We start from the raw sequence: 20,611 nt of genomic DNA, 5'->3' as shown, positions 1-20,611 counted from the left end.
CAGTAGCTCTGTGCTGGCTTCGTGCCAAAGGACGGTCTGAGAGTCCGACCTCGCAGCAGCTCGAGTCACCAACACCCGTGGTGTGTGCCGATCCTCAGATAGCAGCAGATGTGATTCCCAGAGGAAGCCAGAGGAAACCGAGCATGCAGCTGAAGACTCACACTCCCTGCAAAGCAAACACGGGCGGCTGGATGAAAACGGCGCATAAAAAATTCTGTTTTCCTCCTTCGCACACAACCAAACTCAGACAAATCAGCTACAGAAAACACATCCACTCTGTAAAACGTCAAAACAACAAGAAGAAAAAAACAAAAAACAGACTGTAATGCTTTGCAAAATTTTTAAACCATGTTTTATTTAAAGCTGGGAAAATAAAATGTAGTAGACTAAAAGGTCTGAATGTCAGTAAGCCTTTTATTGAAAAGTGGTGACATGTTTACCACTGTGTTGCATCAGCTCGTCTTTTACCGGCTCTGAGGAGGACAGCTGCTGTAATATGTTTTATCTTTTCCTGCCTTTACAGAATCTCAGTTCACAGTTCAGTACAGTCACTTAGTTGGATTTCTTTTTTTTATTAATTTTTCTTTTATTCCTCTTAATGATTGACAGAACAAATTTATTTCGGTGAAAAGACTCCCTGAAGGTGACGAGAATAATTTTTCAGGACTGTTGTAAGGTTTATGAATGTGTCCAGTGGAAAGTGCATTAACTGCTGTTTCATAACCAAAGTATTCAACACAGTGGGACTAAACTTAAACATGTATTATTATGAAGAGACAGATAATGGATGGATTTTAATAACAGATTTATAAAACTGACCTCAGGTTTTTCAGTCTTTTTATTTCATCATCCAGTAAACTGGAGTTCTGCTGTTCCGTTTCAGGGTGACTCCCTGCGGACAAACATCCAGCTGGATTTTGGCGACGGCACAGCCGTCTCATACTCCAACCTGAGCTGGACCGAGGAGGGAATCAAACACATCTACAGATCTGCGGGAATATTTCGTGTCACCGCGCTAGCAGAGAACACCCTGGGTTATGACACCACCACTCTCTTCCTGCATATCATCTGTGAGTGCCTTCAAATAAAACCCATGCTCCTTTCTGCAGGCTGAGAACTTAAAAACAAATCTATTCAAGGGAGTAAACATTCTCCTCGCTTTCATTCAGGTTTCTGAACCGCATTGAGTCTTTAGGTGGTATCTTACTGGGCAGCGACTAGTTGGCATTTATGAAGATTTCTTGGATGTCTCACAAGGTGCCTTTGAGTTTTAAACATGTTCAGAACATTTGTGTGACAAATTTTCTCCTAAAAAAAAGTCAAAGTTCTTGTGGATGTCTCCACATCATCTAAAGAGTGTTAGAAATGTGTTTTTACCCCCGTTCTCTGACAGAACATCAGAGACAAAGGTTCACGCCTGAAACCGCACCAATGATAAATAATCTTAAAACTACATCTGCCCATCTTCATTTCTAAATGTACTCCGGTGGATTAAATCATAAACATGGAGGCAGCTGCTGTATGATGTGGGCAGAGATGGACAACAAAATAATATGCACCACCAAGAATGCAGGTTTGCAAACTGTGAACACAAAAATAGGCCCTAATTTTAATAAACTAGCTGCACAAAACATGGCTTCACAGCTCACTGATAGCAAACAATTTAGTGAGACTTCAATGGAAAGATTTGCAGATTTTTTCTTAATTTTGAGACATCAGCTAGTCTCCCAACAGTCGCAGCCCGGCGAGATTCCACCTTTACTCATGGTTCTGCCATCTCATCTGCATAAGACTAATTTCTCATTAAATCATGTTAGTCCTTCGTGTTTTTTGGAAACATTTAATGTCACAGGCAGCAGGGTTTGACTGTTTCAGGTCTGTATTTACCTCCCAACGTGTTGAAGCAGGTGTCAGGATGGTGACAACTGCATCATGCTGTGTGAAAGACGAGTGTGTCGCTGAAAACCACATTTCATTTACCTGTAAAGCACTCAAAGATGAGACTGTCTGTATACTTCTAGATGTAAAGTATGGAGCGTGTGATCTTTCAAGCTGCTGAAATGTTGCATTAAAACAACAGGAAGGTTTTTATTTTTCTTATAAATTATTTCCACCCATCACTGCCTGGTTTTAGGCTGTCATTTTGTTAAACCCATTTACAGCTCAACTTCTGTGGGGGACAGAAATACTCCTGAAGTTAATATTACAGACTTTAAAACTTGTCTTTTTTAGCAGAAAACATAATAACACACGACTGCCTGCAGTTTACTGTTAACAGCAAATGTTTTTGTACAATTTACTGGTCTCTTAAATGAAAGCTAAAAATGTTCTGAAACCCTTATGCTCAATGTGGTATCAATTAATATTTTAAAAAAAATATTTGTTTCATCTACTTGAAAGGAGCAAAAATCAAATCTTATCAAAGTTGGGTCCCTTCACACAATCCTGCTTGACTCTCTGACCTATTAGAACATGAAGGCAAATCATAATGCTGCTAATTACTCACCAAACAGATCCTTCAATGCTTTATCCATGTTCTCTGTCCTACACCCTCACTGCGTTCCCTCAGTGATACGCCCACATGACTCTCGCTTCATGATGCACCTCATCAGCACAACGCTACCATATCTGTCCCAATCTGTTGAATTTTTAAAAGCCTCTCAGAACCATTTATTCAGGTCAACGGGAACAACCTGATTCTGACACACTGTCACTCTGCTGCTCCAGAAACAAGAGAAACTTCTTCAGGAGCTCCAGCTTCACCTGCTTGACTCTAACTTGGCAAAGAAACTTAAATATTCCCAACAGATCTAATGTGTTTTGACTACATTTACTAGAATGACACAGTTTGTCATAGTTTACAAACTACACACATCCCAGTCAGACTCTGCAATACTGTAGATAATATGAAATGGATGCTGCTTGTATGAATAACAGAGAGACAACAATATTGAACCATTATTTCAGCAGTAAACTCTGCAGAACCTCATCCACATCCAGGTTTTATTTTTCTTCCTTGTCCAGCATATCTGTCTACAAGGAGAACAAGTGCTTCTTGCTTTGTGTCCAAAACAGCAAACGCAGAACAGCTGAGCTGCTGTTTAAAGCATGGATTAGCTGTTGCAGCTGTGTGATGAGTTTTAATAACTTCCAGTACTTGGAGCGCTGACAGTGTGGTGTGGGCTTGATGGTGGAAGGCTAACATGGCTAGTCCTGGTTCAGGTTCTTAATGACCGAGCCATGCCAGTGAGCGCAGGATGCAAGTTCTGCATACACTGCAGCCCCACACGGCCACATTCCTCCCAGATGACCCTGATGATGACCCACTGATCTTAGTTCATCCCTGAGACCCTGCATCTATCAGGGTGAAGGGTTCTTACCAACTATGAGAATCCACATCTGTCCTGTTTTTCTTTTCCATTTCTTGGGCCGGATGTTTGGGAGGTGTGGAGGTATTCGTCTATGCAATAAGGGGGATTTCCAGGAAAATGGGTTGAGAATTATATTTCCAATAATAACATAACTTGAAATGACTCCCACTCTGTTTATTCTGCTAAACTCACCATTAGCAAACTTCACTGATCAATACACAGGACTGTCTGATGCTCTAGTTGTGATAAACACAAACAACTTTGGAGGAAGTCATACAAAGAGTCATCTGTGAAATGTTTTCCTGAGGAGGGGAACCGAGAAAGGCCTCCAAGTCCACTGCAGTTAATAGATGTTTCATCAGAATCCAGATCCAGAACAGCAGCTAATTTAAAAGTGGAGCGAGTCTCACACAGCAGCAAACATAACAAATTACACGATTGTCATGCTCTGCAGCTCTGCTCAGACACAATAAAATAGTTTTAACACTCTGTGGGAATTATACAAGCTGCTTTTAGTAAGTGTTAAATTGTCTCTCTGTCATGATGTTGTTGCACTGATTTGTTCAATCTATTCTAATTTAACCTCTTGCCATCGTGATGTGTCAGCGTGCTCTGTGTTATTACATGTCTGACAGCAGTAATCTTAGCCGGATTTATCTCATAGACGTGGTGTAACATTCAGGGAGGAACACCACAAACATAAACAACTCTTTCATGGCTGTGTCTGTTTAATACCAAAAGGCTTTCTCACCTTTATACAAACATACAGGTCGCATGCACACACACACAGCATCTGAAAGTGGGGATAAAGATTAGTTCTGGTTAAAGCGGATGAGAGGAAGCAGCCCAGACCACAGTGCTGCAGACATTTCATTGGAGGCTTTCTGTGTAAGTAGTGCATTACATCTGTCCACAGCAGGAAACTTCATCCCTCAGATTAGGGAGAAGCTACCAGTGCCCCCGTCACATCCCATTAACTTCTTAAAGGGGAGGTCTGTGGCTTTACTGCGTCAGGTAACGTTAAAAATACATGATGTCGTCAACAGGTTTTTAGTGTCAAACTGAGACTTCATGTCTCCTGCAGTGACGGCTTTAAAATCTAAATTCTGCCACCTCTTCAGGATGGTTACATTTTGGATGATTAGTTTAATGCACAGTTTAACGGGTCGTTGAAAATAAGCAGCAGTGGGGGTGTCGAGCTTTACAAACCAGCTTTGCAGGATGAATCTTCATCATGGGAAATTTAATTAATTACCTCCTAAACCTGCGATCCAACTAAAGTCTAGTTGATTCCCTGAGTGTCGCTGAGTAGATGTTTCCTGATGAAATGTTTTGCCGTGTGGCAAAGAAAATTAACTTTTTGACTCAAACATACACGATGAAAGTAGCAATCCTGATTGTTCACCACTGTTTTAATCAAAACTGTTGCACAATCCGATAGCCCTCAGGGTATTCGACGGGGATCAGTCTCAGCTACTACCACACTAAATTGTAGCTCAACATCTGTGAAATTGACTGGTGCAGTTTTGTGTTTTTAAGGTTGGTTGGCTGTGGCGGCCATATTGTGAAATACAGTATGTTTTATTTATTCCATAAACTCAGCACACCTGCCAGCATGATGCTTGGTGACCAATTATACAGATTAAAATCACTAAACAACCATTATTTTAAAAAAGTCAAGCTCTAAACTAAAGTGACTCATTACTCTTAATCTGAAACTTATTATTCAGTTTTAAGTTAAGACATAAAAGCCTCTTCCTGTCTAATTCAAATCCTATAGAAATAACTTCCAAGTTAGTTGAGAAGTTTACAGTCAGATGGATTAAAATGTTTAAAACTCCAACAGAATTTCCTTCTGTTTCTTCAGGTTAAGGCTTCCTGAATGTAATCATTTCTGGACGTGCATTTGTTCCCAAAATGTTTCCATCTGTTCATTTTTCCTCCGTATTTATCCTCTTCTCATGACGGGGGTGCGTGGTGGATCGTATCCCAGAATGCATTTTGAAAAGATGAAGAGGAACAACCTGGACAGTTTGATAGTTTACAGCAGAGCTAACATGTGAAGATTCCCACCTCTGAATTATTTATTATTTCACCTCAGGTGCAGATCGTTGGACTGTGAATAAAACAAACTGCAGCTCCCTGTCAGCTGAAAGCCATGAGATTTAAAGAGTTTAGTTCTCAGAAATGAGCCTCACAACTTCTGGGTGTTTGGGATTTGTGCTTTCAGTTTGAATTTTTTTTTTTTTCTGTGTTTGAATGAAAAGCAAACTCTGATTTGTCTGAGATCATCTCATTTGTTGGGTTTCTTCCGCAGGTCCAGTGGAGCACGTCCAGCTTCTTGCTCCGTTTGTGATCATCAGATACAAGGAGGTGAACATCTCAGCAGTGGTCTTACCCAGCCAATCACGCACCGTCACCTACTTCTGGTGGCTGGGCAACAACACAGAGGTACGTCGGTGGACACTTTCAGGACAGACTGATTCAGGCAACAGAAGTTTCATTTCTCACTCGAGGAACTTTCTCAGTTCAAACTGTCAGACGCAGAGTTTTCATTAGGTTTCACTTTTTGTACAAAGTTTTATGTTTTACCAAAGTTTAATAATGTCACATGGATGCTGCCATAAAAAACACAAACATCTCATCATTTCTAATTATCAGATATGATACATCGTTTTAAATAAGTGCATGCACATTTCTGTTTCCTGTCCACTCAGTTGGGCTCTTTGTACAAGCTTCTTCATCTGAATGATGAAGAACTGTTGTGCCACATGCAAAAGAAGGTGAATTTATCTCTTCAAACTTTGTGCCTGCAGCCGGTGATAACTTTGGACGGGAGCATCTCACACACCTTCACAAGTGAGGGAATGCACACCATCACCGTCCAAGTGTCTGCAGGCAGCACCATCCTACAGGACACCAAGACCATCGCTGTCAAAGGTCAGTGCTAACTTCGCTCCTGGAAGTGGAAATAAATGTCAGCCCGTGCCAACACCGGTGGAAAATGTTTTAACTTGTAGCTATCTGTGCTGCCAGTCTGTAACTTCTTCATCTGAGTAGAACTAATCACATTCTGGTTAGAAACTTTAGAGAAAATGTCTTAATTCGTTATGAAAGAATAGAGCAGCAAGAATCTGTAAAATGCAAGGATTTATGACCGGAGGAAAGATTGGCGTGAAGCAGTGTCATTTTCTAATTATAAAGAAGTGCATCTTGAACATTTCGCCAAAGGAAAGTGTGTGTGTGTGTGTGTTGGGGAGGATATGAGAAAGTCTCTTCTTTTTATCAAGTGTTAACTACCTGGAAACTGAAGTTGAGCAAAATGACAGTTGGCACATTTCCCTGAGAATAATGGCCTCAGATCGGTTTGAATTAATGGCTGATTCTCCCTCTGATTCTCCTCAACAGAATTCTTCAAATCTCTGCTTTTATCTTTCTCTCCTAATCTGGACGAGTTCAACCCAGACATCCCCGAGTGGAGGCAGGACGTGGGGAGAGTAATTAAGAAGGCTTTGCTCCAAGTGAGTGATTTTCATTTTGTCTTTTTTCTTCCCTCCGTCCATCTCTGCCTTACCGTCTGTCCTTCTTTCTGACTCGACTTGCTCTTTTACAATTATCTCCCATACTCCTTTCCTGCCCAATACTCCAAGCTCACTGATGCGCCAAGAGAACGCCCTCGGGCCACCCTGCGATTCATCATCAGACAGGTGTGAAGACGCCTCTGCTTTCCTTCACTCCCAGGATGGCTTCATGATGGCGCCGATTCCTTAATTTCAAAAGTCTCAGATAAAATTATCTCAGAACTTTGTGCACAGGGGTTTTGGTGGAGACCTAAGAGTAACGATAGCTGTCACTGTGTCTAATGTGACTGTGCGCACTCGATCGTAGGAGGGGTTAAAGTGCTCCAAGTGTGTGTGGGGGAAGCTCGCCTATCATTGTTAAGTGCTACTCATCTTCCCATTCACAGCTCATGAATAGCTCGCTGAATTTGATGGCCGTGCTCAAAGCCATCTTAGCAGCATATTGAGCACTGCGGCTGCAGGTGGAGGCTTTAGGAGAAATATTTCATGACGACAAAAAGGGATCTTATGAGCAACCTCCATAACCCCAAACTCCAACTCATGCTTTTGAGCCAGTTGTTTTATCTTTTCCTGTGCTTTTATCCCTCTGAAATTTAAATACCAGGTGAATTCAAGATTTGCTTCTCAGTTTTTACATAGATGTACATATATTCAGTCACGTGTTAGTTTGCATCTCCTCTCACAGCTTTGGCAAAACCCACAAAAAACCCCATCAAAATGTGAGAACTAATTGTTAAAAGCATACAACAAATTCTGGTAGCAGAACATCACACAATGTAGACTAAATTTGCAAAAATGAAACTGAAAATTGTCCCTGTAGAAAACAATGGGGTTTAAAGCAGTGAGAGGTGAAACTCAGACCTGTTTGAAACTCTACAGCTCAGACTTCACAGCAGAAACAACTATCAAAGTTGGGCTTTGCATGACTGATCTGGTGTTTTGAGATCTTTTGACGGTTTTAACACAATCACAGTTTAAGTTTGGTGGTTTGTGGAGATTTTACCAGCGAATGTTAAACTTCGAGTGCAATGATGTCACACGCTCAAACCTTAAAGCTGTTAAACCTTCCAAACCTTTTGCAAAGAAACTTTTTATTTACAGAATCTTCACTCATCTTATACACAACAAAACATCTGTGTTTTGTCATTTTAGATTATTTGTAAAAGAAGTCCCAAGTTCTTGATAGACTTTAGAGGAAAAAAGAAGTTGTTGATGTTGAAGCTTCAGATAGTAGCTGTATTTTTCACCCTTCAACGTTTCTTAAAAAAAAAAAAAAGTCACTTATTGTCAGTATTTTAAATTCTGTTTCTTCTAAAGAATAGGTTCACTTTATTTCTGAATATGCTGCTTTTTTTGGCACCTTAATTTCTGAACACTCTTCATTTTCAAACCTGCTTTTTTTGTCTTTTTTTGTTGAAATCATAACCAAATCCAGGGTTTCTGTGTGGTATTAAAAAGTTCTCCAACAAGTCTGGGAGAAAAAGATCAATTAAGGCCAAGACTTGTTTGCCGCTTGCTCTTTTTGCTAAAAAAATTAGAAATTCTACATTTTAAAATAAATGGGAAAACATGAGATTTTTTTCTAAAAGATGGAGATGGAGACACTGAAGTCACATTTTGTACTCAAAAAGATAAACGGATGAAAAACATGAAAATCAGATTTTTAAAACAGTAAAACCTGCAGAAAGATTTTCATATTGATATTTTGTTGCTGCATGAGCAGCAACTAAGAATTTTAGTTTCACTAATCAGTAAATCCTTGTTAAAATGAGCAGACAGTGGAAGAAGTCACAGCATGAAACATAAAAACAATTCACACTGTATCCTGACAGGTCTACAGCGTTTCTGCTCCTTTACATTACAGCTCCCACCTACACTTGACTGCTGTGACTGTGTTCAAAGCACAAACGTCTGTCTTCTCTGTTGTGTCGCCGCGCTGGTATCTCATTAAGAAAGAGGAATATGTGCAAGAATAAGAAATGGCTGCAATTTAATAAGGAGAACTTCATTGTTCATTTCTTGGGTTATTTTGGAGTTACAGAGTTTCAGTGCAGCAGGAAGCTGCACATTCAATGACTCTGCTTCTGATTATAACACTGAAATTTACAAAACAAGATGCAATGGTTGGTAATTTAAACAAAAACAACAAAGCAGTGATTATTTCATTGTTTTGTCAACATTATTTTTATTTGGTGAAATGCATCAATCTTCCATTAAAGGCCTGTAATGATGTTTATATAAAACCAGTGATGTTTAAAATGGTTGCAGTAATAATCTGATATACAATATAAAGGATCATCAATTAAAAACAGTCTTTGTGGAGCAAAGAAAGGCAGAGGATCTCCAGTTTGAGGAAATGTTTTATAAAAGTGTTGTTAGATCTGCAGATGAAGTCTGCAGGTAGACCAGGTCCAGAATCTCCTGAACCTGAACCTGCAGATTTTATCTGCTCCTCATGAAGAATGTTAGAAGATTCAGAAAGCAAAGATTAGACGAGAACGACTCGTACTCTTGGACACCTTAAGACATGTTTGAAGGAAGAATGGGTAAAAATATCCTGAAACTTTTTTTTATTTGCCATATTCAATTATTGGAAACATCACATTAAGAAAAACAGCTTTTTATTTGTTTTGTAGTCTGAAATGTAAGAATAAAAGAATAAACAAACAAAATGATGGTAATAAGATAAGACTTGAATGATTTGCACTCATATTTGCAATTAATAAAAGAAATCCTGTTTTTAATCTGCATTTTCCATCCTTTCATAAAATGTTATTGGAGTTGCAAAGGTAAAAGGAAAAGAAATCCTTTAATGATCCAGCTAAAAGTGAAAAATCAGATGAAAACACCAGGCGAAAATGTGCTTTTTATTATATTACACCGGTGGCGGAACTGTCACTTTTGTTTGTTTTTATCCTCTGACAATATCCTGTCACAGTTTGATATCAGGAGCTCTCTATCTGTGAAAAGACTGAAGATCTGCTCAGATGACTGCAGCTGACATCCAGTTCATTTCCAGACCAACATATTGTCCAAGTGTTGACAGGACGCTTTATTTTTCCTCCGTTTTGTTATGCCAGAGAACTTCTGCTTCCGTCAGAGGCTTGACCCTAACTGATAACTCTCCAGCACAGTAAACAACTCCCCAACTATAAAAAACAGGAGATGAGAAAGAGAGGAAAATTCACAATTAAAGTCAAGGTCCATTAAACAGAGGTGTAACAACGGCACTGAATCTTTCAGGTCATGACTTTGCTCTCCTCACCTGGGCTCGTTTCAGTGAAGCTGCCGCTCCTGATCACATATTAAGTAATGGAGGTTTATATTATTCTTCAGCTGCCTCCCTCACATTCCTCTCATTTCACAGTTAGCAGTGATGGTACTCCCCTACAGCTTCCCTCAAAGGTTAATGCAACCAATCAAGCTATCACTTTCTTACTGCTGCAGCCCTAAAGCTACTGAAACACAGCTTTTTACTTTTTAATCTATAATGCAGTGATGTATTCTGGATATATGAGCAGCTTCTTTCCTTTCATGAACTCTGTTTTAAACTCTCCTATAGACTCTTTAACTACCATATGATTTCTGGTGTCCAATAATACTTTTTATTTATTTTAGGCAGTACATTTCTGTCCTCTGATGTCTCAGACATGCTGCTGAATGACATCATAAATCTAAATCTGAATTTCACACGTTTTAACTCAATTAACTGAAGAATTAAATAATTCTCACAGGTTCTGGTGCATTTTTTGCCCTCGGTTGAGTACTACTTCTGAGATTTGGTGTTTTTGGATTATTAAGTTGGATTTTGATCAATTTTTTTCATAAATTGTAGCTTTTTTTTACTTTTGTTGAAGATATGTGTGGTTTCTAAAGGATAATGTATTTTGTTTAATGTCTTTAAACATTGTGTTCATTATAAATATGAACATTCATGGTTAGCAGACAAGATTCCTTTAAAAAGCAGCTGAAAAGACTCAAGAAACTCTTTAAACTTTATTTAAATTAGAAATACTGTAGTCTGACAACAGTCCAATACGATTATCCTCTCAGAAAAAAAAAACAAACGGTCATCTCTTAACTTCATACTAAGCGCCATCAATTTTTCATTTGTCCACCAAATATTAAGAAGTAAATGGCATTTAGCAAGCAGTTTTAACATTAGATAACAACCACAGTTAGCGTTTCGTTTAAATCTGCATGAAAACACTTTCATAAATAAGCCAGAGTTCATTTCTCTGTTTGTCTTTAGAGTGATTGTGAAAAATATTAACTAGATGATAAGTCTTGGTTATCATATTTTTAAAAAAGAGCAACTCTTCAAATGAAAGAAAATATTTCACCATGAAACTAAATCTCTGTGTCTTTCCTGCCGTAAGTGACCTTATCTTCACTGAGGCTCCCATCGCTCTTCCTCCTCGTCATCCTCCTCTGATTTCTGTATCTAGCTGTGAATTTGTGAGGTATCACAAAGGGAGCCCTCCAGATGAGCCCACCATATGTTTAAACTAATGACTGATTGCACTGAGTGTAAACATGGTTCAAGGGTATTGATTTTTTTTCAGGGGCTATTGCCTCTTTTGTCATTGGATTCACTTTATCACTCCCTTCACCACTTCTTTTCTCATTGCAAGACGTGCCCATGGCTATCATTTGTCCACTACTTTGGTGCTCCAATAGTGATTTCTGTGCTGGATAATTGATGTACTTTGGCTGTACGGGCTCTATTATCCGCCCAGGCAATAGAGAAAACATAAAAACATGGCAGGCTCTAAAATTAAGAGTGATCGTCGACGAGGTTCGGCCTCTCCTCGCCGGTGTAAACTCGTTAAAAGCTAGAGGCTTCACACTGTTCTGGAAACAAACACAGAAAACAATGATTTCTTGATTTGTTTAAAAGTTTATTAGACTCTGAGATCCTTCTTGATTTCTTTTTTAAATGTTGCCATCATATTGCTATACATGTCAAAGATGCCTTAACATCAGATCAGCGGTACACTATTACCTACAAAATAAATCTAAAATTAAAACTAGAAGCTTTCGTCTTATGTCCATGTGGTGAAGAAAACACTTCAAATTATTTCCAGGAAATGTGTTTACTGTTCTGTGAGTTTATGGTTGTGGGGCAGAGATGAAGGTTAAAGAGTTATTTTGTGTTTTTTTCAGTAGCAATAGATGCCTTTCAGTCTGATTTGGATGTCTGGTTCCAGAGAACGGTATTAATGTCAGAACAGCTAGGGTAGAATGATTATACAACATAACGTTAGTGATTTTTAAAAACAAAAACATTGGTTAACAAGTTTCAGTTTATCATGAATTTTCTCTAACCCACACAAGTTCAAATATATACAGGGTCAAATATATGCATACAGCTCCCACTAATATCCAGTTAAACGTCACTTAACAAATTAAAAAAACACCCACTTTCTGTAGCCTGGTATAAATCTGCCTGAGTATTTCATCTGTCTTCTTGGCAGATCTAATATAGTACTTTTAAATTGGATGGTTTTCCTGCAAGAATCCAACTTTTAAGTCCACAGATTCTCAGTCGGGTTGAGAACCGGGCTTTGGGACGGTCATTCCAGAAGCTCTTTGTAAGCCTGCTTTATCCAACCAGAAACTGGTTCTGATGCGTGTTTGGGATCATCCTCTTGTTGGAACAAGACCCAACAGAACCGAGTTCAGGTTTCCGTAATCTAGCTATTGATTTGAAAAGTTGTCGAGTTTGGAGCCTCTCACTCTTTTGAGGACCAAAATGTTTATATTTTGAACAGAGAAAACAGATGGTAACCCTAACAAACAAAGACCCTAATGACTCTTCGTTGTGAGGAGAGTAAGTGTAATCTGTGAATCTAGAGTCCACGCCCTGGTTTCTAATTGAGAAACTCATCAGATGGGAAGCAAAGGATCTTTAACTACAGAATAGAAGTCAAGTTATTTTGGTTTTAACTTTTTTTCTTGGTTCTCTCAGGTGATGTAAAACTGGTTTCACTGTGGACAGGAACATTAGTTTCCAGTTTATAACAAGCTTAATCCTTAATGGTTTGGGACAAATTCCCTTTCTGAGGGGGACAAATGAGTGATGGTCAATCCAATGAGTGTTGCCAAACAAATGATTTTTATGCTAACAAAAAAAAAAACTAGAAGCTGCAGTCAAGCCTAATTGGTAACATGAAGTTAATAAGCCTTAGTCTTCATGTATAGATTTATTTCTAAACGTATCCTCAGCTTTTTGTCTGTTTCATGTCCATGCATTGTGCCTATGTTGACGATAAGGATGAATTATTTTTGTTTGTCTTATAAAATCTCTTTGTGATGCAACAGGTGTCTGATTTCCCTGAAGAGCAGCTTTTGGTTGCCGTGTTTCCGGGCGTTCCAACAGCTGCCGAGCTCTTCTTGTTACCCAACAAGAACCAATCAGAGGAGAAGAAAAAGACTGAGGAGGAGCTAGAGAAGGTAGACCTGTCTGACCAATTAAAAACAGTTTTAATTCATTCAAAGTTATGGTTCTACATCTAAAAATGTATTTCATTTTTCAACAGACATCCAACATCATTGTTGGCGCTCTGAACCAGAACCTGGTGGAGTTTGAGCTGAAGCCTGGTGTCAGAGTCATTGTGTACAACACACAGCTAACACTGGGTAGGAAACATTTTATTTCTCTGACATTAAGCTGTCAACAATAATCTTCTGGCAAGTATTAATTCATGTTAGCATTTTCTGTTTTGGGAGTGTCAGGAAACAGAACAGTAATAACCATGTTTTGACAACAAGAATTTTTCTTTGGTCTGGTAATTAAAATTCCTTTCAGACAGCCTCCATTCGAGGCACCAGAACACAGGGGAGTGTGGGAGGGGTTGGATTTTAAGTGGCGCTCCTTGAGACGAGCGATCTTTTATGCCTGCCATCAAAAGCTGAACATCTGTTCCATTTCTCATACAGTCATCCAACCACAAAATGAGTGTTACACTGAGGATAATTATGTTGATTATTTAGTCCTTGAGAAGGAACAGTGTACAATTTGAGGGCAGAGGCAAAATTAGGAATAGCTTAAGAAGTGAGTAACAGTGTTGAGTTGTTAACTGCTTGAAAAGCTGGTTAACAATCGAGACCCAGAAATGCTCTGTGTTAAATCGGTGCTGATTTATGGAGACACGCTGACTTTAAGTGAAAAAACTGGACTGGAGAACTTGACTTTTTTATCTACTCAAAGCTCTGCGGTTCTCAGAAACTCTAGGCCCCCACGGCTCGGCAGATAGACGTTGTATTCATTGCCTGGCTGGTTTCATTAGACACACAGGTCCTGACTTGTGTGAGGCATTAACAGCCCGGCACGTGGTGCTTCTGTGGTGTGTCGTAGCTTTAATGACATTGGGGGTGGACCCAGCTGGACCCCCCTTCATGTTTCGCCTCCCAAGCAAAGGTCTGAAAAGCCTTGAAGCTGCACAAGAAAGGTCACCGTCACGTGCACTTCCATCTCTGAGCTGTAGGTCTCAGGAGAACTCTGGAAACTCGGGTTATTTTTCCATCAGTGACATTAGAGACAAACATCGCTGCAGCCATTAAAACTGGAGAAAAGAAGAGTCTAATAAGATAAACTGTGCCCTGTGATATAAATAATAATTCAAATGCACAAAGCCATTTGAAATTCACCTGAAATACGTGGATTTCCTGTTACTTTCACTCGCAGAGAAACAATTTCATGCTGCTACACTTTCTGACATTTGTATATTAAAGAAGAACATCCTGATGGGTTGTTGTCATGCAAATAAGCTGAAGACAAAGTAAAAGTTGTGAATATTCTCTATTTATCAACCAACATCATTCACAGTCTAATAAACAAAGAAACATGTAGAAATACTCACAAACACACACAGACACCAGCCTTTAAAACAGCTACACTTTGCCCCATTTGGACACAATATTTTAACACTTTTGGGAAGAAAAGTCTACAGAGCTCCTTCAGACCCTCTTGATTTAAAAATAAAAGTCCAGTTTTTTGTTTTATAAATTATTGGGGTACTTACTCCTGAAACTTTGACATTTTTCTCCCCACTTCCTGTTGAATCATCAGAAAAAAAACTATTTAAAAAATTTACTTTTATGCTTCTTCTGTATTTTACAAGGATAGTGTTTTTCATGTGCTTACAAAGAATTTTAACCAGATATGTTTTTTACCATTAATCTGATTTGTTTTCTGTCATCGATGCCACAAACTCATTGGTATTCAAGTATTTGTACCTGTCAATCATTCAGATCTCGTTGGTGAAACGTCTTTTTCCACAAAGATGAGTCCAAACAAATAAATAAAACTTGTCCTCGTGTTTCTGCTCAGCTTCAGAGTTTAGGATGATGACAAATTGTTTTACAAAGTTAGTTTAACCAAAAAAAGGGGGTTTCAACTGAGCAGAAGTTTAAATTCTGGCATGTCTGTAATTTTAGTGATAATAAAAAACGATTTCACGTTTTTCCATTTATATGTATCTTTATGAAATAAATGTTTCAGCGACGTCAAAGCTGATCAACCATCTGAACTTTGATCTTTCTGTTCTTTTAAAGTATTTTAGAGTCATTTCTTTGCTTCCTTTTTTGTCAGATTTGGAGGTTGGTAGTTGAACCAGGAGGTCTTGAATGAGAACTAAGTTTATTCAACAGAAAGGCTGATGTGGCAGCAATTAAAATTACACCATAATACAAGGAAGTTAGAAACATGACAGAGGGCAAAATGTGAGAGGAGAATGTGTGTGTATGTATGTGTATATATATATATATATATATATATATATATATATATATATATATATATATATATATATATATATATATATATAATATATATATTTTATATATATATATATATATATATATATATATATATATATATAAGAGGATTTATGTGGCACAAGAAGATTACAAACAGAAAACACCTGAGGTGATTACAGGAGGAAACAGCTGAGCAGGAGAGGCAGGATCTGAGAGTGGAAACTGAAAACCAAACTCTAAAAAAAATGACACAGTGAATTAAACCTGATCACAAAGAAAGAATATCTAAAAATAAACACAAAGAAATACCACAAAAACTGAGATTCTTACCTGTTTCCGTCCAAAACCTTTACAAACAGGTTATTTACAGCGATTTACAGTCTGGTCTTTATTTCAGAAATACATTTTAGGTAGAATCGGTTTAGTTTTATGTTTTTTCCACATCAGAGAAACATCTCTTGCTTTTAGCTGTCACCGTTGATCCTTCTGCTGTTTTTGTGCTGTTTGATCTGCAGACGTTTTATTCACACCGGCGTTACCTTCATCAAGTAGGAGGTTCTCTGGACAATTAGGGAAGTTTCTTCGTTTGTCCCCAGTTACCTGTGAGGCACTTCAATGGGTGATTGAAGTGCTTTCATTCTTTATTGTGCTGTTTTTGCACAAACTTGAGTTATTTATATTTTCTTGTTTTATGAGATCATTTTCGCACGCTTATTGCTGATTTACAAATTATTAAGTTTCTTTTGTACAGCTCTTTAACAAAGAATACTTTTAAACATGCTTTAGAAGTGAGCTTTGCCTTGTCCTAATTTATAATACTAATGAACAAACCGAAAGCAGGTCCATGCCTCACTTTTACATTTGAAAGTTTGTTGACACAGATTTTTTTTTTGCAGATCCTGCAGAGAATCAATACAAGATTTCCAAATGAGCTCAGAGTAAAACATGAAAGTGTGTCTGTAAGATTATTATGCTGGCGCATGCCGGCATAGGCACAGTGACGGTGAACCAAAGACTGGAGTTTGCACAATAAAGAGCATCAACCCAGCAGACACCCTCCTCAAACGCTGCAGTGAAAGCAGTGCCTATTCTTGTTGCTTGGAATAAAATATAAAAAAGGAGCTTATTGTTTTTCTGCATCCTTAAAAATAAACAATCCTGAAGTTTAGTAATTAATGCTAATGAAAATTAACGAATTCCGAGATCTCTATGACTGTATATGCCATTTGTGGCCAAAGTTGTCCTTTTATTCTCCTCTTCCTACAGAATAGGTCAAAAAAAGACATTCAGATAAGCTCTTTTTTACCAGCTCTGTCCTTCTGAATGCTTCCACAGCTCCTTTGGTGGACTCCAGTCCCAGACACAGCAGCTCTGCGATGCTCATGCTCCTCTCAGTGGTGTTCCTGGGTCTGGCTGTGTTTCTTATCTACAAATTTAAGAGGTTTCTGAACAAACCCACCTGCTGCACCCATTGCATGATCATGCAGTCTCAACACATGTCTGTTAGGATGTTCTCCAGTACTGCTGAAAGCAGATTAGAGGCATCTGGACCAAGCAGCTGCAGCTGAACGTTCAGCCATAGCTTCTTAGACTTTCTCGTGATTTCAATGCATGAGGCACACATAGTAATCAGTGATAAAATACAGAGAAAAATGGCCATTAAACAGTTTTAATATGCAGTGTTTGTGCTTTGGCTTGTATTTGCAGAATAAATTATTCATCCTCAAAATGATTCTGTTGAAAAGTCGTCAGGAATCGAAAAAGCTGTCATTAATTATGGATATGTAATTTCTGCCGTCAGTCTAAAGAGATGCATTTTTCAAGAAATCATACAGTTCACAAAACAGGCGATTAATAACCAGAACGAAAAGTAATTGGAAATAAATTTGATCGTGCTCAAATAAAGATATTTATTAGGTATAAATTATGCAGAGAAAATACCAATGTGTTTTTTTTTCTGGATTTTTTATTAAATAAATTACTCAAATGCAATTCCATTTAAGATGATTTTAACCTTGACATGCACTCATCTGCACCAGAAAACAGAGCTACTTTTTTGTCAGATAAACCACTATCAGTTATAAAAGTAAATCCACCAAATAATATTTATATCTTAAAAATACATAAACATTATATTAATTAAACCCATAGTTTTGTCTTTTAGTGTTCTGTGGCTGTTTGATTTCAGCTTCTCTTGTAAACTTGTAGAAAAATACCTTGGATCAACATATACGCCGAGGTGAACCAGGAGAAGGAGCAGGAGATGATTGGCTCGGTGGGTCAGGGTGACAGCACGCCGAAAATCACTCTGAGTGAGTTCACCACGTCCAAAGAGCTCATGGAGAAGGAAATGGATGCCCGGGTCAAGAGTAAGTGGAGAGCGAACGATGCTCAGCTGCTGAAACCGCCTCTCAGTTCTGACAGCAGCTTCATTAATTGCTCATTATTAGAAACTGACTCCAGAAGATGGACGTAATCCCTGACACACAACCTTAGATGTGTTTGTTTTTGAACGGACACACACACCCCTCACTCCCGTCTTTTAGCTTCCAATATATATATATATATATATATATATATATATATATATATATAGTTCCTGCAGCTGTGGGGTGTAAAGATTTGCTCACGGATTGTTCTGTGGCAGCCAAACAACAGAATCATGTAACGAGATCCTGAGTTTCAGCTACAACCATAACACATTTTAGGTCAATGTACGTAAAACTGACTGAGTTATAGATATTTCTGTATTTTTAGGGTCAGTTGGCTGTGGCAGCCATCTTAAATTGCATTGATTTAAAAGGAAAACCAGTTGTTGATGTACATTCAATGCTTACCTTCTGTAGATTTCTTTAAAATTTATTTAAAATGTTTGCATGAGTTTAGAAATGAAACTTTGATGACGAAGAAACAGTTTAAAGCTGAACTTACTGTCCTCCTGTCCCTCCCTGATTGTTTCCTTTATTTTCTGCTCAGGAGGAGTGGGAAACGCCTGCGAGAGCACAAGGGAGATTCCAAACTGTACCAGTGTGTAAAAGCAACAGTTGGTGTGAGGAGCCAAGGTTCACCGTGTTCGGATGGTTCTCTCTTTCTGTTTTGTAATTATCAATACAGCTGATGTTAATACTTTTCTAAAAGACCTAATTTCTACAGACTGGCATGGATGTCTCATTCAGCAGCATCCACTGCAGCAAATTTACTCTGAGATCTCTGTAATTACTGAAGAAACTTTTCCAGTTTTGTGGATGTAAAAGCTGCATTCATTCGCTGAGTGACGAGTTCTGTAAGTTTCCTGAGAAGTTTGCTTTGAAAATCATTTCTGCCTACATGTAGACTATAATGTCCGAGTCTCCAGTCAAACAGGGAATATTATCCAAATGTATAATATTATCTTTTGTTCTGTTACATGTAAATATTCTGACATTCGACACGCTCATAGTCTCAGTACCATGGCGCTGACATGAGATCTGACAGTGGTATGTTTTGGAAAGTTTGGTAAAAAGTAAGACATTATTCAAAAAGAAACATTTTGCTTTGCTGAGGTCCTTGACTTGTGCATGTTCTTACTGAGGACACAGTTTGTGTGTTGTAGATAAACAAGTGTTGTAAATAGTTCTTTTTTAAACATCCATTAAAAGATCCCAATCCATTCTGCCCAGATTATGTTCTGCTTCCATCTTCAGCTTCTGATGGAGGAAAATGTACCTTAATGATCAACTATCAGATTTTCTCTGCAAACACAATGAAGAGAGTCGAGACGTGAAGGAGTCTGTATAATATATTTATATTTTCAGTAGAAATGTACTCTAGATAACCAGACATTTTAACTTTAATATCTCTGAACCAAACATTAACTGCTGCTGAAATCATCACATGACATTTTGCCATTGATGGTTCTGTTTCGACATCAGAACAAAAAAATGAAATACAATGTGGCAACCAGTGATCAACTAAAAAAATAATAATACATCAAAACAAAATAGGGATGACATTGAAAGAAAACTGAGTTGTTATAAAAGATTACTTTAAAATGCTTGTGTATATCCTCTAAGGGCCCATCTGCACTTTTTTAAACATTATTTTCCTTCATTTATAAATAGTTTGTCCATATTTTTGAACAAAAATGCTGAAATGTCCATGCTGCACCACTAGGTGGCGAGAATGTCCATCTTGACAAAGTATCAAATTAAAGAAAAGGAACATTTTCTCCTAAAACTCATCCATTTTTCTTTGACACCATGTAGTTTCCTCTCAGTTAATATTCATTCAGGTCTAATGGCATCAGGATTGGTATCTCCCCACCAAAAACAAATAAAATAAAATAGTAAAAACAGTTTTTTTGTTGTTTTGGGCACAAAGTGATTGGGAGAATGTGTAAAACAAGCTGCTACTGAAAAAGAAGAACATGTGAATTTTAGCACAGATACACCAAAAACAGTTTTAAAAAAATGTGAAATCTTTGGAAAGTGCATTTAGAAATTCCTTTTTTTTTCTTAACAAAAACTCTCTGTGAAAGAAACGCACAAACATAGCAGAACATCTGTTAATTTAATTTATAAGCCTACAGTGGGATTTTAAAATACATTAAAGTCTAATTATTTGTGGGAAAATGTACAAACTGTCTGTCTTACTTCAAAAGCTTAAAGATCTCCAACTTTCTCTTTTGAAATTTCATTTTACCATAAAGTTGGCATAAAAATATGATCGTCAAGTTTGTTTGTTTCTGTTCACTGGAGGCAGGAGGTCAAACTTCAAACTTCTTGCTGGGAGGCGCCGGCTCTAAACGCTGGTCCATGGTGCCACCAAAAGTCAAGTCCAGTTCACTTCAGTCCAGTACCGCTTCATTAGTAGCAGTAGCATTTGGCTGTAGACTTCTTATTTACGGTATAAGGAAAA

At 38.0% G+C, this 20,611-nt stretch overlaps 1 protein-coding gene across 1 annotated transcript in view; it reads left to right on the top strand.

Annotated features, from left to right (window-relative positions):
• The window catches only part of sorcs3 (sortilin related VPS10 domain containing receptor 3), a 205,812-nt gene extending 185,660 nt beyond the window's left edge, over positions 1 to 20,152 (top strand). Inside the window, exons 19-27 of the mRNA XM_017433896.3 lie at positions 884 to 1,070; positions 5,689 to 5,822; positions 6,188 to 6,311; positions 6,780 to 6,892; positions 13,277 to 13,408; positions 13,495 to 13,594; positions 17,051 to 17,156; positions 17,924 to 18,084; positions 18,692 to 20,152. Of these exons, the coding sequence (XP_017289385.1) occupies positions 884 to 1,070; positions 5,689 to 5,822; positions 6,188 to 6,311; positions 6,780 to 6,892; positions 13,277 to 13,408; positions 13,495 to 13,594; positions 17,051 to 17,156; positions 17,924 to 18,084; positions 18,692 to 18,750 (1,116 nt within the window). The 3' untranslated portion in view covers positions 18,751 to 20,152. The remainder of the gene's footprint in view (positions 1 to 883; positions 1,071 to 5,688; positions 5,823 to 6,187; positions 6,312 to 6,779; positions 6,893 to 13,276; positions 13,409 to 13,494; positions 13,595 to 17,050; positions 17,157 to 17,923; positions 18,085 to 18,691) is intronic.
• Positions 20,153 to 20,611: the final 459 nt, after the last annotated feature.

This window comes from Kryptolebias marmoratus, linkage group LG3, assembly GCF_001649575.2.
Source record: "Kryptolebias marmoratus isolate JLee-2015 linkage group LG3, ASM164957v2, whole genome shotgun sequence".
NCBI lineage: Eukaryota > Metazoa > Chordata > Actinopteri > Cyprinodontiformes > Rivulidae > Kryptolebias > Kryptolebias marmoratus.
Note: the sequence above shows the minus strand (reverse complement) of the source record. Positions and strands in the feature narration are given on the sequence as shown.